Raw genomic sequence first — 15,835 nt, forward strand, 5'->3', positions numbered from 1 at the left:
AGATCGAAACCAATCAACGTAACCTCCTGAGGCGGCATTACCCAGACTCGTAATGCTCGCGAGCCTGGGTAATGGAGCTGGGAAGAGCGATTACGTAAGGAGTAGGAGGTGGTGTGTGTGCGTGTATGTGTGTGCTTGTTCGAACCGTCTGTATCGAACCCCTCACGTAACAGCCCGCGCCCCCCGGAAACTTTTTTCCGTTAACCCCCCAGCCCTCCGCCTTGTCCCGTTTTTTCCCCTTAGCCACGTTGCCACACTCACCGCACTCACTCCCCCTTGCTGACTGACGGGCTGACTGACGGGCTGACTGACGGGCTGGCTGACGGGCTGGCTGACTGACGGGCTGACTGACGGGCTGACTGACGGGCTCCCCCCCCTGGTTCTCTTCGCAGGTGACGTGGGCGCCCGGGCGCTGCTGCCCTTCCTTCAGGAGCAGAAGCACATCCGCAAGTTCCGCATCACTCCGCGACTAACGAGGGAGACCATGGCTGCGGTGCAGGAGGCGGTGCGGGCCAACCTGCCCAAGAAGAAGAAGAAGGCGGTGCGGAAGAAGAAGCCAGCGGCCAAGAAGTTTTAAGTGGCGCACGGGGGAAGCTGGAGTCGGTCTTGCATGGGGAGAGAGAGAGGTCGCACACCGCAAAGGGCGTGTGAAAGGGGAGGGCGTGCGGGGCGATGAGCCGGGTCGGGGTAGGTTGTTTTGCACAAAAAGAAGGGAAGGGAAACGAAGCGTAGATGCAGGGTGCCTGCTTGCCCCTCCCTATCTGGCCGTGTGGGGGTGGTTGGCAGGACGGGGGGACGAGAGGAGTGGTGGGGAGAGGAAGCGGGTGTCGAAAGGCTGTGTTGCTCCTCCGAAAACACCCTTTTTCCCTCGCAGCGTTTGGAGGTGCACTGTTACGACAGGTTCGTTGGTGGGTGGTTACATCGGGGTTGGTTAACTGCGATAGGCCTTGAGCTGGAGGCTGTGTCGTTTCGTGTATTTTAGCAGTGCTATGAAGACATCAAGCATCGGTGTGGTAGCAGTTGGTAAGTGTTCAGGTGTTTAGCTGTGCCGGACTGTGCGTTCTGTTTGTGTTTTTGGAGTGACAACGTAGCTGAGATGACATCATTCTTTGAACCTTTCCAGACAGGAAAACTAGGGAAGAGCTGGGGGGAGATGTACTGATTTGTACTGGACAGATAGGCAGGGATTAGCGGAATGTGTTACCGGCATAATTATTAGCGGCTTCTCAGGTTAGGGGATAGGGAATAGGAGGAACTGTGTGTGCCATCTATGCGCGCGCGTTGTCCTGACAAATACGTCGATCCAGACATGGCATGCCGGCGTCTGCGCAGATGTGATTGGGCTCCGCTGAAATGGTACGGCGGTGGCCACATAGCAATCAGCTGGGGCGTTGAGGGAGGGCAGGAGGCGGTCGTGGCCCGGCTGTATCGCGGCCCTTACTGGCCGAGCAGGAAGAATCGCTTTTGTCAAAATTACGCGTAGTGGAGCTAGTAGATGTAGCGGATGTAGGTCTGGTGCTTATTCAGGACCCTGAGGGGCGCTGCGCAATGCAGCGTGGCGGGGTGTTGAGCCGCGGTAGCTGCTACTGCGGCTACTGCTGCTTGTGCTGGTCGCCGGGGAGGGGGAAATGGTTTGAAGCTTGCACCAGTGCATCAACTGTTAGGTGATGGGAAAGAAAGGTAAAGCTATGCTGCTGGTACCGATGAATGCCACGGTGCATGGCTTAAGCCCAAACCTTGTCCTTCTTTGAATGCGGCCCTGCCGATGATGCGTATGACCTTGCAATTCTGCGTTGAGGAAGACGTATGTTGTGTATGCGCTTCAGAAAGACAGGCAACGTGCGCGTACAAACCACTGGGGGGAACCTGGAAGAGGGGTGGGCTAAAGCAGAGGATTGGCCCTCTCAAGAACCACAATGCGTGGGTGAAAACAGTTTGACGAGAGATAACTTGGCGAAAGGGTGGGATGGAAACCTGACATCCAGGATCTTGTTTGACATTATGAGCTTTCACGGCGCCTGGTGACTTAAACCAGCAAGAGTTGTAGGCGGGAGTGCAAGCTGCGCGCGCTACCAAGGCCCTACGGTAGTGACCTATTACTGCATGTGTGCGGCACTTGGCCTATGGACCCGTCACATCACAGCACACGAGAAGACCAGTCTAGGTAGAGAGTGTGCTCCTTGGCGAGGGGTGCGCAGCGCGCGCGGGGAAAGGAGTACGGGGCTGGAAACACGCGTGTATAATACCCCTCGGGCAGGGTGAGCACACAGAGGTTTCAGTAAGATAGGGTGACTCTACCACAAAGGTTAACATGAAGCGCTGCCTTGCATTCGGGTTCTCGTCGATCGTGGTACATCGGACCGTGGAAGAAACATTACTTGTCACGCATCGATGGCAGGAATCGCGACAAGCACTATAACCTGTACCCCAAGATAAAGCATGTACATAAAGTGTTAAAACTGGATGCGCACTGCAGGGTTGACAACAGTATCAGCCACCCTGGACCTTAACGTACAAATTACTTACTCTGTCTGCAACTCTCCCTTAACTTGCCGTGCACTGAATAGGTGTAGTTGGGGCGGTATCTTTCTGGTTTGAGGTTACTGTGCAGCTTGAGGAGTTGTGTCCTGGACGGTACATTCCTACGCTAAGTTTCGGCAAAAGGATGCTGCGTCAGTCCGGCCTCGCGGCCAACCGCTTGCTCTGTGGCAGCGGCCTGGTACAGGTGCGGAATGAGTTGATTTTGCCCTAGTTTCGGGACGGAGGGCTTGACTCCCCACGTCGTTGTGCAGAGCTGCAACAACCAAGGTGCTGGCAGCAGCAAGCTGCTATGGAACGCGATGCTCTTCTCGTCAAAGGCGGAGGGTGCAGCGGCTCAGGTATTTCCTTGGGCGACAAACGGTTCCGGCGTACTGATGGTCACTGTTTCGCTAACGGTGCTACTTGTGGGTGCCGATGTGCTTCTTTATGCCTGCAGCAGGTTGCAGTTTCTGAGGGTGTTGCGCAGGTATGGGGCTGGATGTTTGTCGATGGGTATTCTTTGGCCCGCAAGGGGTGAAAACTTTTATTAGCCATAAACTGCCATGTGTGCAGACCATTCCTCAGTACTCCAGTGAGGCTGCGGCTGCTCTGGCCGCTAAGCGGAAGGGCCTGATTGGAAGTAAGTCGGGGTTCATGAGTAGGGAGCTTGTCACTACAGCATCCTGCAACCCTGGAGCTGGATTGTGTTGCAGGCGGCATTTCCCTAAAACCAAGCAAGCCGTTTAGCGTGCGCGGCCTCGCCACTAGTAGCCCTGCATCGGCAGCCTCGACCGCGGCGCCAGCGGCAGCGGCACAGCAGCCAACTGATAAGTATACTGCCCTGAAGAAATTGCTGAAGGTGCGCATCGTGGGAATAATGGATCGGGCGTTCTCAGCCTGACGGGGGAAGTCGCTTCAAAAAGTTGCCGTACGCTTTGCTTCCCCTATGTGTGTAGTGTGGGGTAATGTGGGTGGGTGGGTGGTGTGATGGGAACAGAGCAACGACAGGTTCCGGTCATGCTGTGTGTGATTTTCTTAGCACAAGCTATTGCGAAAGGTGCACATAACCGTACACATTGCTGTAAGTATTCCTGCCAGGAGCCGTTGTTCCTGCGTCCTGTGCCCAACGTTTTTTCCCTTCCGTCGAACACAGCTTGCGGCGGCCATGGTGGCAGCTATGGGCTTGACGGCCACCACCGCGGCCGCGGACTCCCCCGACTACTGGCAGCTGGGCTTCCAGGACACCGCCACCAGCACGGCCCAGGTGGGGCATCGGCTGTAAATTCGGGCAAGGGCCCTGCAGCTTGAAGCTCTTAGTAATGCTACCATGGCATTCAGGCAGGGCGTGGAACGTCCACAACGGGTTAGTTCTAATTCAGCAGCCACAGGTATTACTTCTGGTGCTATATCTGGAGCTATGGGTGGTACGCCGTGTGTGCTTGCGCTCTCGGGCCGAGGAGGCTATGAGGCTAAGCGGGTAGAGTGCGGGAAGAGGTGGCATCATTGCTGCATGTGCAATAGCACCTTTATGAAGGATTACGCCAAAAGTACCGCGCAGCAGGGCCTTGCCGACATGGTATGCTGGTCACCAGGCAAGGGGAAACCACTGACCGGAGTTGGGTTCAGCACTGTATGGGCGCCGCGGCATCATCAAGTTACATGGCGGTTGCGGTGTGGTCCTGCCGGTGGATTTACCCAAACATCATTACACCCTAGCCACAGTTGGGCGCGATGGAGATTGGAGCAGTGTGAATGTTAGGGGTGGACGGAGAGGCAGCTAGTTGGCGGTTTGTACCGGTAGCGCCAGGCACGTTGATGCGGCCTGGTCGGGTTTACGAGATCACATGCCGCCTTCAGGGAAGCTGCCACCGTGCCGCTTCCTGGCGCGTTTTTATATTATCTATGCAACTCTGCAGTAGCATGCTTGGGGGCGAGTTGGAATGGATAACGGAAACTGCTGCATGTCCTGAAGCAAGGACTCCTGCCTGAGCCATCTCTCCCCAGATGTCCTCTTTTGTTCTGTGATTTTCGCCAGTGATTGTTTCCATCCCCGTCCCACAATCCCTGGTATCTTGCCTTTGCTTTACTGTTCCATCGCATTTGGATTAATTCCGGTTATTCCACACTACCCATCCCCACAGGCCATGGTGGATTTGCACCACGACATCACTTTCTTTCTCATCACCACCATCACCCTGGTCTTCTACATGATGTTCCAGGTGGGGATGAGGATATGGGGGTAGAACTCGGTCGGCAAAGCGCGTGTGTCGTATGTGAAACAGTGGGGTTGCGGGATTGGAGCCCTGGGCATTCCACAGGGCTCGGTGGAAAAAGGATATACCGCTCAGCAGCGCACTTGGGGCGCTGGGGCCCCCGCTCAGGATGTCCAAGGCAAAGGCAGAGGCCTGCGCGCTGACCCCGCTGTCACGCTGTTCTTAGGCCCATTTTGCGTAGGGGCTGTTCCTCACCATCGTCTGCCTTTCCCCGTGTTGTTATGGCATGTGGGTTATGATCCCCGTGGGTGGCACCCATATTGCTTAGGGCCTTACTTAACGGCGTTGGTGGTATTCCAGTTGAGGGGCGCTCGCGTCCTCTGGGTCTGTAGCAGCAGCTGCGAAGGGCGCGTGGTAGATCTTGACACCTCTGGGTCTTCATGTGGATGTGCAGCTGTGCGGATAGGGGGATGGTATGGGGCTGGGGCCCTGGTGTTGCGAAGCGTGATGCCTTTGTGCAGTTATGGACAGTACATGGGGGCCGACACTTGGGGACTACATAACTTGATGCCCGGACTCGCTGGGGTCGAGTGGCCACTTGAGACGTGCACCACACATCCTCAATGCCGCTCAGATGGAGCCTGTCGATTGCCAATACGATGCTGCGTAGATTGTGACCAAGTTCCACTACACGCGGGTGCTGCGGCCTGAGAAGCTGACTCACCACACCGCCATCGAGGTGATTTGGACTGTCATCCCTACTCTTATTGTGGTTCTCATCGCCATCCCTTCGCTTACGCTCATCTACTCGCTTGACCAGCACACTGAGAGGCCAGGTGGGTGGATGGGTATTGTCTGGGTGCCTGGGGGGGGTGGACGGAGATTGTACTGAGGCGGGACCATATCGGGGAGATGCTCACCAGGCATTTGCAGAGGCCATTGGCCTGTTGGCCTCTTGAGATTTACTATGTAGGGTGCTGGGGCGGGGGCGGTTTATATATTAGGAATTGGGCGCGTGTCGTGCATAATGTTTGGGCTTGGGCCGTGTTTCATGTGCTTTTTTTCGCGTGTCGTGCATGGTACGTTCACGTCGAACATGCCGATCTTGGCTGCTTGTCGGTTGCGTCCCGCCAGGTCTGACTGTCAAAATTATCGGTCGCCAGTGGTACTGGAGCTACGAGATGCACGACCATCTGCAGCACAAGCTGCTGGACCCTGACCGCCTTGTGGGCATCGCTGAGAAGGCGTTCGCGAAGTAGGAGGGTTGCTGGCGGTGCTCGATTAGTTTTGAGGGAGGACAGGTACTGCGGCGTGGGGTTATTGCGCGCTGATGCCCCTGTGCTGTACGTTCTGCGGTTTAAGGCTGGCGACTGCTTTCCTTTGACTTGAATCGGTTGTTGCTGTGGCGCCGGCGATGCCTTATCTTGGGCTCGCTGTGCGGGGCTTATTGGCGCATGGGGAAAGGTGCGCTCCCGGAAGGTGTGCGATGTCGTCATTTAGCTCTTTGGCTTAACAACTTGGGAACCTGATACAGAGACATGCGCTCCCTAAGCTTGAGAAATGGGGTTCTCATCAGTAGGCTTCGGTCGTCGTTGTGCATTGTTAACACTAGGTTAAAAGTGTCGGAGCGTGCGTGCTTTGCCAATGGACTTGTTTTCTTTAAATGATTGTATATATTACCCTTGTAAGGCTGTAAGGTTGTCTAAAAACGATTGTTATACCTAAATGCTCGTCCAGCCATGAATCAGGTGGATCCCCATTGCATCCGGCCCGCATGGCCTACTCGCATTTATCACATGCACGGATTGCACGGGAGTCCTTCACTTTTGGGGAGATGAATCCTAAGTTTAGGGCATCTGCACTTCCGTAGGAAAGGATTACCAAATTCCAAACTTCCGATGCAACCAACAAGCTTCCTGACCAGCCAATTCTGCAGCCGCCGACAAGCGGCGCCGTCAACATGAAATTCTATTGATGCTACTGATGCTTTCATATGGTTAACTGATATCTCTTGTGCTTGGGCTGTTGCTATTACTCGATTATTGAGTTAGCCAAGAGACGCGCTGCCCCTTGCGTTGTCCTCCAAAGGGGATTGCTATTCCATTATTATTCGAGAGGTCTACAGCATTTGCAAATGCCTGAGCTCACACATTTTCGTCTTCCGGACTTCTCACATGGCATCCTTTACTGCATCGCTTCGTTAGTTTTAGGCATAGAGTTAAACATTGTTGGCCCCACAGCTGACAGCTTAGCGGCGCAAGTGGGAGTCACTGAGGCTGCGCTTGGGGGAGGTACGTCTATGCATCGCGTCAATTGCGACGGCTGCAGTTCCCCCCTGGTCAAACGGTTCCAGGAGCACGTTGCAAGCCTTGGAATCCTTCCAATGCTTCGACCGCATCTGTTATTATTGCTTATCTGGTATTTTAAATTACCGTGTGAAAATCGCACCTCGCATGCGACTCGTCAACCGGTACCGTTACAACAGCGCATAACCTCCAACCTCCCGTACGCCGACCTTCATTTCCAATCGAAATACCCAATTCATCTTCAAACAGTTGTGGGCCTTGGCGGGATCGGTCTCCTAGTTGGCGGTCTCCCTTCCGGCTGGCTCCTGGATAGACTGCCGGGGCACGCAGTCTTGACCGGTGCTTTAGCCCTTCAGGTATGCGGCTTAGGGTTTTCAACCAGAACCCCATGGCTACGAAACGATCCTCCATATATTTGACCTGAAACCCTCAAAGAAAGCAATTGCACGTTTGTAGTTTCGGCGCTGCAGCTTGTAGGCCGCAGCAGCCGTGCAGCCCTAAGCCTGATGACCCTCTGGCGGGATGTCGGGGCCGTACCTATATAATCCTCACAGCTCTCTCTCCTCCTCCATCTCCTCCCCCCCTTGCCAGCCCCCACCAGACTTAGACCCATATCACGCATCTTCCCATCCACTTCCTGCGCGGGGGGAAACACCCCTACACCCCTACACCCCTACACACACACACCCACACACACATCTCCAACGCCGCGTGTCCCCGCGCGCCAAAAACCCACTTCACCTTGTTCAGGCCGCCGCCTTCCTCCTGCTGCCGCACTGCGCCCACCTTGTGGTCCTTGCGGCCACCTACTGCGCCGCGGCCCTGACCTTCAACGCCATTACCACAGGTGAGGCGGGGTCGAGGGCCCGTCGGCACCGCGGCCCACTCCCCCCACACTTCAATCGCGTGTGGTTCGTCTTTCCCCCACATCCCTCCTACCAACACACAACTTTCCATCGCATGCCATGCTAGGCCGACTGACAACCCATTTTCCCCCAGACCTAAGCCATCTTACGAAGAGGCGACCCCTTCTACCCCCCACCTTCTTGAAGCTGCGGCGAGGGCAGCCACCATGCGCGCCTCTAAGTCCCGAAAATCACGATTCCCCTTCGTATATATGTGTGGATATGTGTATGTACGTATGTATGTATGTACGTATCGCCTGGGTTTGGCGAAACCTTCAATGCTTTCCCTTCTCCCTTCCCCCCAAACCGTCACTACATCATCCCGAGGTCGCCGCCTTCAAGAACGCCTTTTGGTCAGTTCTCCTTCTTGTACACTCTTTCCTTGGCAGCATCTTCACTCGTTCGTGGTTCGTCTTTCCCCCCCAACCCTCTCCCGCACCTGCCAGGTGCCAATGCGCTCATCCTGTGGCGCTACCCCGCCTCCCAGGGCGCCTGGCTCAACCTGGCCTCCGCGCTGTTCGGAGTGGGTTGCTTCCTGGCGCCTGTGCTGGCGGACCTGGCCAGCAGGGCCGGGGGAGGGGGAGGGGGTGAAGGAGGCGGGGGTGGGGCCGAGCCGGGAGGTGGAGTGGGAGAGGGAGCGGCGCGGAGTGCGCCCTTCTCACTGCGCGGAGGACCCGCGGCGCTGGCGTACTACCTTGTGGCTGCAGGTGCGGTGACTTACGTGGCTGTGAGGAGGGCGCGGGTGGGTGGGGGTGTGGAGGTGGGTGTGAGGATGGGGCGAGGTCTTGTGACCTGAGCTTCACATCTCCTCCCGTGCCCTGTCTCTCCCCAGTCCCGTGCTTGCTGCTGTCTCCCACAGATGGGGTAAGTGCCCAGGGCCAAAACTGCAGTCCCTATCTATCACGGGCGCTCTTGTTGAGCTTATCCAACAAGATGACCCCACCCTCCCCAAAGGGGCCCCCACACCCCCCAACATCCCCGCCTCACCACCCTCACCACCGCCACCCGGCCTGCAGGTGCCGCCGCCTGCTGCATCTGGGCCGCAATCCTGCCCAGCCCGGCACGACCCGACCACCACCACCACCACCACCACCACCATCGGGAAGCACCAGACGAGGGCGCTGCTGTGGGTGGCAGTGATGAGTACGGTAATGGCAACGGCAGCTGCGAGTATTCTTCCCACATTCCCGGCCCCGTTCCCGCTCCGCGGACGAAGAGCCAGCAGCGGGGAGTGGCAGTAGCAGTAGCGGTAGCAATGGAGTTTGGCAGCGGCGGCAGCGGCTCCACGGCTTTCCTCAGCTCCCCCTCCTTCGCGTCGGTATTGGACCTGGGGTATGTATATCCCGATATTTCCCGGGCCCTTTTGGGGGATGGAGGGGGCCGACAGAAGGGGGCCCTGCCGGGTTTGTCAGCGGTGAGAAGGCTTTTCTTGGTTCACCAGAGCTGTCGTTCTACCACTACTACTGTCACTACGACCACTATTTGTACCACTAATACTAATGGCAGCGAACTGTTGTTTGCTTCCAGCTTAAGATTATGGAACAGTGCACGACAACGGAGGACTTTGGCTTTGGGCTTGAGGCTTCGTTGGGATATGTGCTGGGAGGCTGTTTGACCAGGGCTGCGGCACATAGCTGGCAGCTTGGGAGATGCATTTGGTCTAGCACGCCCTCGCGCGACACGAAAATCTTCGTGTTATCCCTAGTTGGGGATTTGTTGCTAAAGAAATAACTAATTGTATTATGGATTCCGGAGGGCCACGAGGCCATTTGCCGCATGTCCTTAATATTGTAGCTAAAAGGCAACATGCCAAAGGTTGGGCTCCTCATCTCCATGAAGGTGGGAAAACCGCGGCACTTCCGAGATACCCCTGCAAGGCCACCTGGCCTGACCGCCTTTGCCCTGCACTGACGTCTGCATCTGGACCACGCCCTGGCTTGTGCCCTTGTCGTACCTGTCGCGCGTGTCGTACAGCGGGCTTGACTCGCCGGCCGCATCAGCGGCCAGCCAACGACTTATTGCCTCGGAGGGTAGCGGCTCCGACGGCGCTGCTGGGGCAGCGGCGGAGGTGGGACCCGCGGCTGCGGCGCCGTCGGCGGTGACGGTGGAAGTGACGGAGAGCGATGCTGCTTGGGGTACCTCCAGTACGACCAGTCCGAACGATGCCGCCGCCAGCGCGGCCGCCAGTCCCAAGGCGCCGCTGCCGCCGTCACCGCCGCCGACAACGACGGCGCTCTCAGCTGGCGCCGAAGGCAACCCAGCCGTTGTGCTCGGTCCGCTGATTGCGACGTCCGCAAAGCTGCCTTTGCCGTTGATATTGATGTGCAACGGTGGCGGCGGCGGTGGCGGTGGTGGCGGCGGCGGTTCCGCCAGCGGTACCGATTGCGGGTTTGGAAGTGCACTGTCCACATCTCCGTCCACATGGGACGAGACAGGCTCCGGATTTCTGGACCAGAACTATCGTACACAGGGCGAGATGACCCAATTCCCCGGTGTCGCGACGGCCCCCGGCAACCCCAGTGCCCCAATGCCACTCGGTGCGGCCTCGGAAATGCTATCCGCTGCGGCGGCACAAATCGCACAGCTTCAACGGCAGCAGCACAACTCCAGTCAGCAGCGGCTGCGGCGGCTGCGGAAAGAAGAGGATGTGGCGGCGGTGGTGCCGGCGGCGCCAGCGAGCTTGTGCCGCGGCCCACGGGTCGCGGTGGGGGAGGGCGATGGGGAGCAGGGGATTGGCAGACAGGTCGGGAGTGTTGGGGGCGCGGCGCCAGCCCTGACGGCGCCGCCGCCGCCGCCGCCGCAGATGTCGCCGACGGCGGCCCTGTTCCGTCGGTACCTTCACGAGTTGCGAATGGGCTGGCCGGTGTTGCTTCCCGTGGTAGTCCTGCTGTTCGCCAACATCTCCACCCAGGTGAGGTGAGGGGCCCTCTTCAAACGTCGGTCAGCTGGCGCCATAAAGCGTAGCGTACTGCCAGGCGTGATACGATGATCGAGCCGTTCGAAGCGCGTACACACACACACGAACACAGACACGTACCCATGCACACATATATAAGTTTAGGTACCTGAAGAACATTGCCATAAACAACGAGTATGCGCACGAGCAACACACACACGCGCGCGAGAGAGAGAGTGGTCGTAAGGGGCATCCGGAGCCGATCGCTGCAGCGCCCAACCGTACCAACCTAATACGCCGCCATCATCACCAATCCGCCGGTACCAAACCAGTGGGCGGGGGGACCCTCGCTGCCTCTCTCATGGAGCCATAGACTTAGGATTGTATATAATGGACGCCATCCACATCAACTTTCCGATCACCTGCGAAGGGCGACGCCTGTTGACACCAGGGCAGCCAGACTCCCCCTCTCCGTGGCAACCTCAAAACACGTTCTGTGGCGCCAGCCGTCCAGCCGTCCAGCCGTCCAACCTCAAACCATGTCCGCCACATCTTCAGCTCGTGATCTCCTTCAGCCGGTGGTGGTGAAACTAAAATACCTCGCTCTCACACACAACACACAGAGACACATGAACCCTTCTCTCTGTCTCTCTTGTTCACAGCCCCTCCCCACCTCCTCCTCCCCACCAAACCCCGCCAAGGCCTCCTTCGGCGCCTGGGTGACCACCTACTGCCAGCGGGCTGTGGGTTTGGATGAGGCGGCGGCACACGCCGTGACTGCAGCGTACTGGGCGGCCTTCACGGGTACCCGCATGGCGGCGGTGGCGGCGGCGCCGTTCCTGCACGCCTCCCGTGTGCTGCTGGTGACGAGTCCCTTTGCGGTGGCTGGGGCGGGCATGGCGGTGCTGGGGCTGCCGAAGGTGCGGTGGACTTATGTGGATGCGTTCGAGGATGTGTGTGTGTGTGTAATTGTTGTTGTTGTTGTTGTTCCAAGCAAATCCCCGCTCGCCAGAAAGTGAGAAAGGCGCAACCTGCAGATCCTCTCCCCTCACCACATGTGTGCCATCTGTCTTGTCCCCCGGATCGCGACGCCGTCCCGCGACCACCCCGCAACAGGTCCCCGGCCTGTTCCCACCTGCTTCTGCTCCGGCGGCCGCCGCCGCTGCTGCCGGCGGAGGCGCCGCCGCCTTCGCCGCCTGCCTGCCGCTGTGGGCCCTCTACACCGCCGTCTGCCTCGTGGGTGTGGGGGTGTCCACGGGTTTCGCCAACACAGTCAGTCTCACGGGGGACCACCTGCAGCTAGACGGTTTCACCAACGGCATCCTAAGTTCCGTCGCCGGGCTGGCCTCGACGTTGTGCCCCGCCGCCGTACCCTGGCTGGCCGAGCATACGCAGTTAGGGTACGGCGCCCTAATGGCTGTCGCGCTAGCCATGTCAATTGTGCAGCTGGCGATGGTGGTGGCTGCGCTGTTTGGAGCTAGGTGGGTGGATGAGTGGCAACGACAGGAGGAGGAAGAGGAGAAGGAAGAAGGAGATGCGGCCCAGGCGTGGCGAAGGGGAGAAGGGGCGAGGAGGAGGAGGAGGAGGGGAGGTGGTGGGAGTAGTGTGCGGCGGACGGGGCGTGCGGGGCCCGAATGCGAGCCGGGGTTGGCGGTGGCGGTTGTGGTGGCGTTGGAGGGACGTGAGGCCTCCGAGGGAAGGGGGGAGGGCTACTACTGTAAGCGCGGTGCGGCCGGCGGACAGGGCGGCGGCGATCTGACGGCGCCGTTGCTGCCGCCTAATGGGCCGCCGGGTGGCGAGTGACGGTTCCGAACGAGGCGCGAGGTGGGGCCCCGCCCGCCTCTCGCATTGTCGCATGGAACTGGGTTACTGAAGATAGGAGAGAAATCCGTGGGTGTGCGGGTGGGTGGGTGGGTACGGGACTGCAGCCACACGGCTGCAACTCCCACCACCTTACCAGTGGCCAGCAGCTGTCTCCAACCTGACGACGTTCTTTCCTCTGCTGCTGCGACTACTGCTGCTGCTACTGCTGCTACAATACGGAGCGCAGCCAAAATACAGTCGGGTCGGTGGCCATTGCCAGCGCTTCGTGTCGGGGCTTCCAGGCACGCTTGGCACATGAGAACGGACGTACGTAGCAGGAGATGGAGGGGGGCCTGGTGCGGCCCGCTGCGGTAAAGGCCGCGGAAGTACCGACCGGGACCAAGGGAGGGGGAAAACGCGGAAAGGGAAGAGGGGAAGAGCGCGAACACTTGGAAGCGGTGGGGCTGCGTGCGTGTGTGTGACGGTGCGTGCGTGAAGGTGTGTGTGCGTGTGGGAGGTTGCAATGCTAGCAAGGCGTCTCTCGTCGCTCACCACCGTTTGCAACTTGCAACTTGCTTGACGTTTTGACCCATCGGGCTGCCGCGATTGCCCTTCCTGTCGGTGCACTTGCGACACGACACGTGCGAAAGTAGTTTTAATGATACGTCGCACAGGTAGGGCATAACCCCCACCACGTCCGGCGATCAACGTGCGAGTCGTGCACTTCCCCTTATGTCCGTACACGTGCACGAGATATACATGTCCGACATGTGTGTGTTTTACACACGTTTTTACAAGTCTTTCGTTACTGAAGGTGTTTGGTTGAACTTCCATGGCTTTTCGATGACCGTATGGCCAACTGCGCCTACGAGTCGCTTAGGGAACCGATGAGGCCTGCCGAGTATATTCAGTAGAGGCGCTGGCTGAAGGCAAGACGGGACTCTGACTGGTGAGAAGAATCCGGAATAGGAACGCGAAGGACCCGCCTGGCGCCTCCTGGCCGACCTGGCGAAGCTAATCCGGTGATGTGCCAGGAAGAGGCTGCGTGGCTTTAACGCGCTTTCACAACAGCGGGGTTCGGACCACAGAGACCGGCTCTGTGATATCAGAGGGAGTTAGGGGAAGTAAAATCCACGATGGTTGGTTTCGGCGCTGGGAAGTCAGATTGAGTCGGACAACCGTTGGCGACTCCCTCTTAACGCCGCCCGCCATCCCGGGAGTCAGCTTGGAAGGTTCGAGCGGTTCTGTGCAGAAACAACTAGAACAACTGTACCGTACGGCCGTGCAGCTTGGGCTTGGGCTTCGACGGCTGTGCCGCATGAAAAGAAAATTACTGGATGTATATGAACTTTCCGTAAACTCCAAAAGTTACGGCCATCCTAACACCGCCTCAGCACCCGAGGACTCCTGCCCTATAACCCCCAACAAACGCCCTAACCCCCCTCCCAAGCAAAAGCACTGCAAACACTCCCACCACTGTGCTTGCCCCCAACCTCCCGCTCCGCGGCGCTCACCCATCAATACCGGGATCACCCGCTCTCCCAGCTGCACCCCCCTCCGCTGCCATGCAAGCTGCTCGCCGCGGCGCTGCTCTACACCAGCTATAAAAGCCCTGACCTTGAAAGGCACTTTCAAATTACAAAGCCCACACACACAACTGTGCTTACGAGAAACAGCGATATAAATGGAGCTTACCAACCAACCAACCGCTACGTTACGCGGTTGATACTACACCAACGGTGGCCGGTCCACGCGCCGCCAAGCCCCCCTCCCCTCCCTCAGCCTCCATTCAGCCACACACCGCTCGCCTCACCTGCTTTCCTAAAACCAAAACACTCGCCCGATCCAATTCCCCCCCCCCCTGGGACATTCCCGCTGCTGCGAATGCGCTCAAAAAAACACCTGCGTCTTATACATTCCACATACAGACATACATACTACATACAAGTGAACATTCTGCCGCAGCCACTGCCGCCTCCACGCCCTGCCAACCTCACCAGCCTGTTGTCGTACAGGCTATCGGGCCCGAGCGGATCTGGCGGGGGGGAGGGCGGCGGAGGGCGGCGCCGTGTGTTGTGACTTGACTGACAGCTGCTTGAACCGCTGGTCCACCTCAACGGGGTCCTGACCGCCGTCAATGGCCTTCTTGCGGGCCTTACGTTCCGCCTCAATCTCCACCACTGGGAAGCTCGTCCGGAAATCGCGCTCCTGTGTGCGGCACGAGCGAGCGAGCGAGGGAAACACGCAAATCACATACAAGAAGCAAAAAAGGGGGAAAAGGGAGGGGTCGGAAAAGGTGAGCAGGAATTCTATTGCCCTTCTTAAACGCCCCGCCTGCCACACACGCCCCGCCTGCCGTACACGCTTGTACGATACCCACCACCCATTGAATACCAGACACATACACACATGCGATGGGCGCTTTGTCCCCCCGTTCCCCTCCCCTTCTATCGTGCTCACCTCGGGATGCAGCTTGAAGAACGTCTCCACCTTGTCGTGTGCCACCCACGGCGGTCTCATGACGTAATACACACAGCCATCTCCCGGCGTGCTGCCCCAGAACTCCACCACCTAAGAGGGGCCGGGGGGGAGGGGGGCCGCATCCCGAGCACACAGAGACATTGAGCGGGAGGCGGAGGCGGAGTAAGGCTGTTGTGGTGGCAGTGATGATGATAACGATGGTGGTGGTGATGACGATGGTGGTGATGACGATGGTGGTGATGACGATGGCAATGAGGGCGCGCACGTTGACGGACAGAGCATCAGTAGATCCGTCCTGGACGCGACTTGTCCGTGCACAAGGAATTCACAAGTCTAGAAGTGTCCCTCCCACCTCCTACAGGGGCGTGCGAAGCCGCACACAAGTCGAGAGGAGTACACATAGGGCCCCCCACTGCCGTACTGAGTCGGGTCTAATCGGGTCGGGCAGCTCAGCTCAGCTCAGGCCGGGTCGCGTCGGATTGAGCAGTCAAGTGGGGTCGGGGGAAAGGTGGCGGGCCCCCCGCCAATATTCCACTCGGCACCCCGAGCCCCGGACTACACGGAGGTCACAGCGGCCACCGCCCGGCCGCTGCTGCCCTGCTTCCTCCCAGCCTAGCGCAACCCGGGCCGAGAGCAGAGTCTCCCTCCCTTCGACTCCTGTCTCTAAAACCCCCTCGTTCGGACCAGCCGCTGTGTCGGCTCTCGAATTGG

At 58.5% G+C, this 15,835-nt stretch overlaps 2 protein-coding genes across 2 annotated transcripts in view; one reads left to right on the forward strand and one right to left on the reverse strand.

Moving 5' to 3' along the window:
- The first annotated feature begins 2,558 nt into the window (after positions 1-2,558).
- Positions 2,559-6,437, forward strand: VOLCADRAFT_74497 (uncharacterized protein). The gene is made up of 9 exons (XM_002950020.1): positions 2,559-2,725; positions 2,793-2,879; positions 2,978-3,007; positions 3,094-3,160; positions 3,234-3,379; positions 3,674-3,784; positions 4,662-4,739; positions 5,404-5,569; positions 5,868-6,437. The coding sequence occupies exons 1-9, from the start codon at positions 2,666-2,668 to the stop codon at positions 5,990-5,992; spliced, it is 870 nt and encodes a 289-aa protein (XP_002950066.1). The 5' UTR covers positions 2,559-2,665; the 3' UTR covers positions 5,993-6,437.
- Positions 6,438-14,640: 8,203 nt separating this feature from the next.
- The window catches only part of VOLCADRAFT_117472 (uncharacterized protein), a gene marked incomplete at both ends in the record, with an annotated part of 5,220 nt that continues 4,025 nt past the window's right edge, over positions 14,641-15,835 (reverse strand). The window contains 4 exons of the mRNA XM_002950137.1: positions 14,641-14,678; positions 14,773-14,851; positions 15,104-15,214; positions 15,477-15,479. Of these exons, the coding sequence (XP_002950183.1) occupies positions 14,641-14,678; positions 14,773-14,851; positions 15,104-15,214; positions 15,477-15,479 (231 nt within the window). The remainder of the gene's footprint in view (positions 14,679-14,772; positions 14,852-15,103; positions 15,215-15,476; positions 15,480-15,835) is intronic.

Source organism: Volvox carteri (assembly GCF_000143455.1).
Source record: "Volvox carteri f. nagariensis unplaced genomic scaffold VOLCAscaffold_17, whole genome shotgun sequence".
NCBI lineage: Eukaryota > Viridiplantae > Chlorophyta > Chlorophyceae > Chlamydomonadales > Volvocaceae > Volvox > Volvox carteri.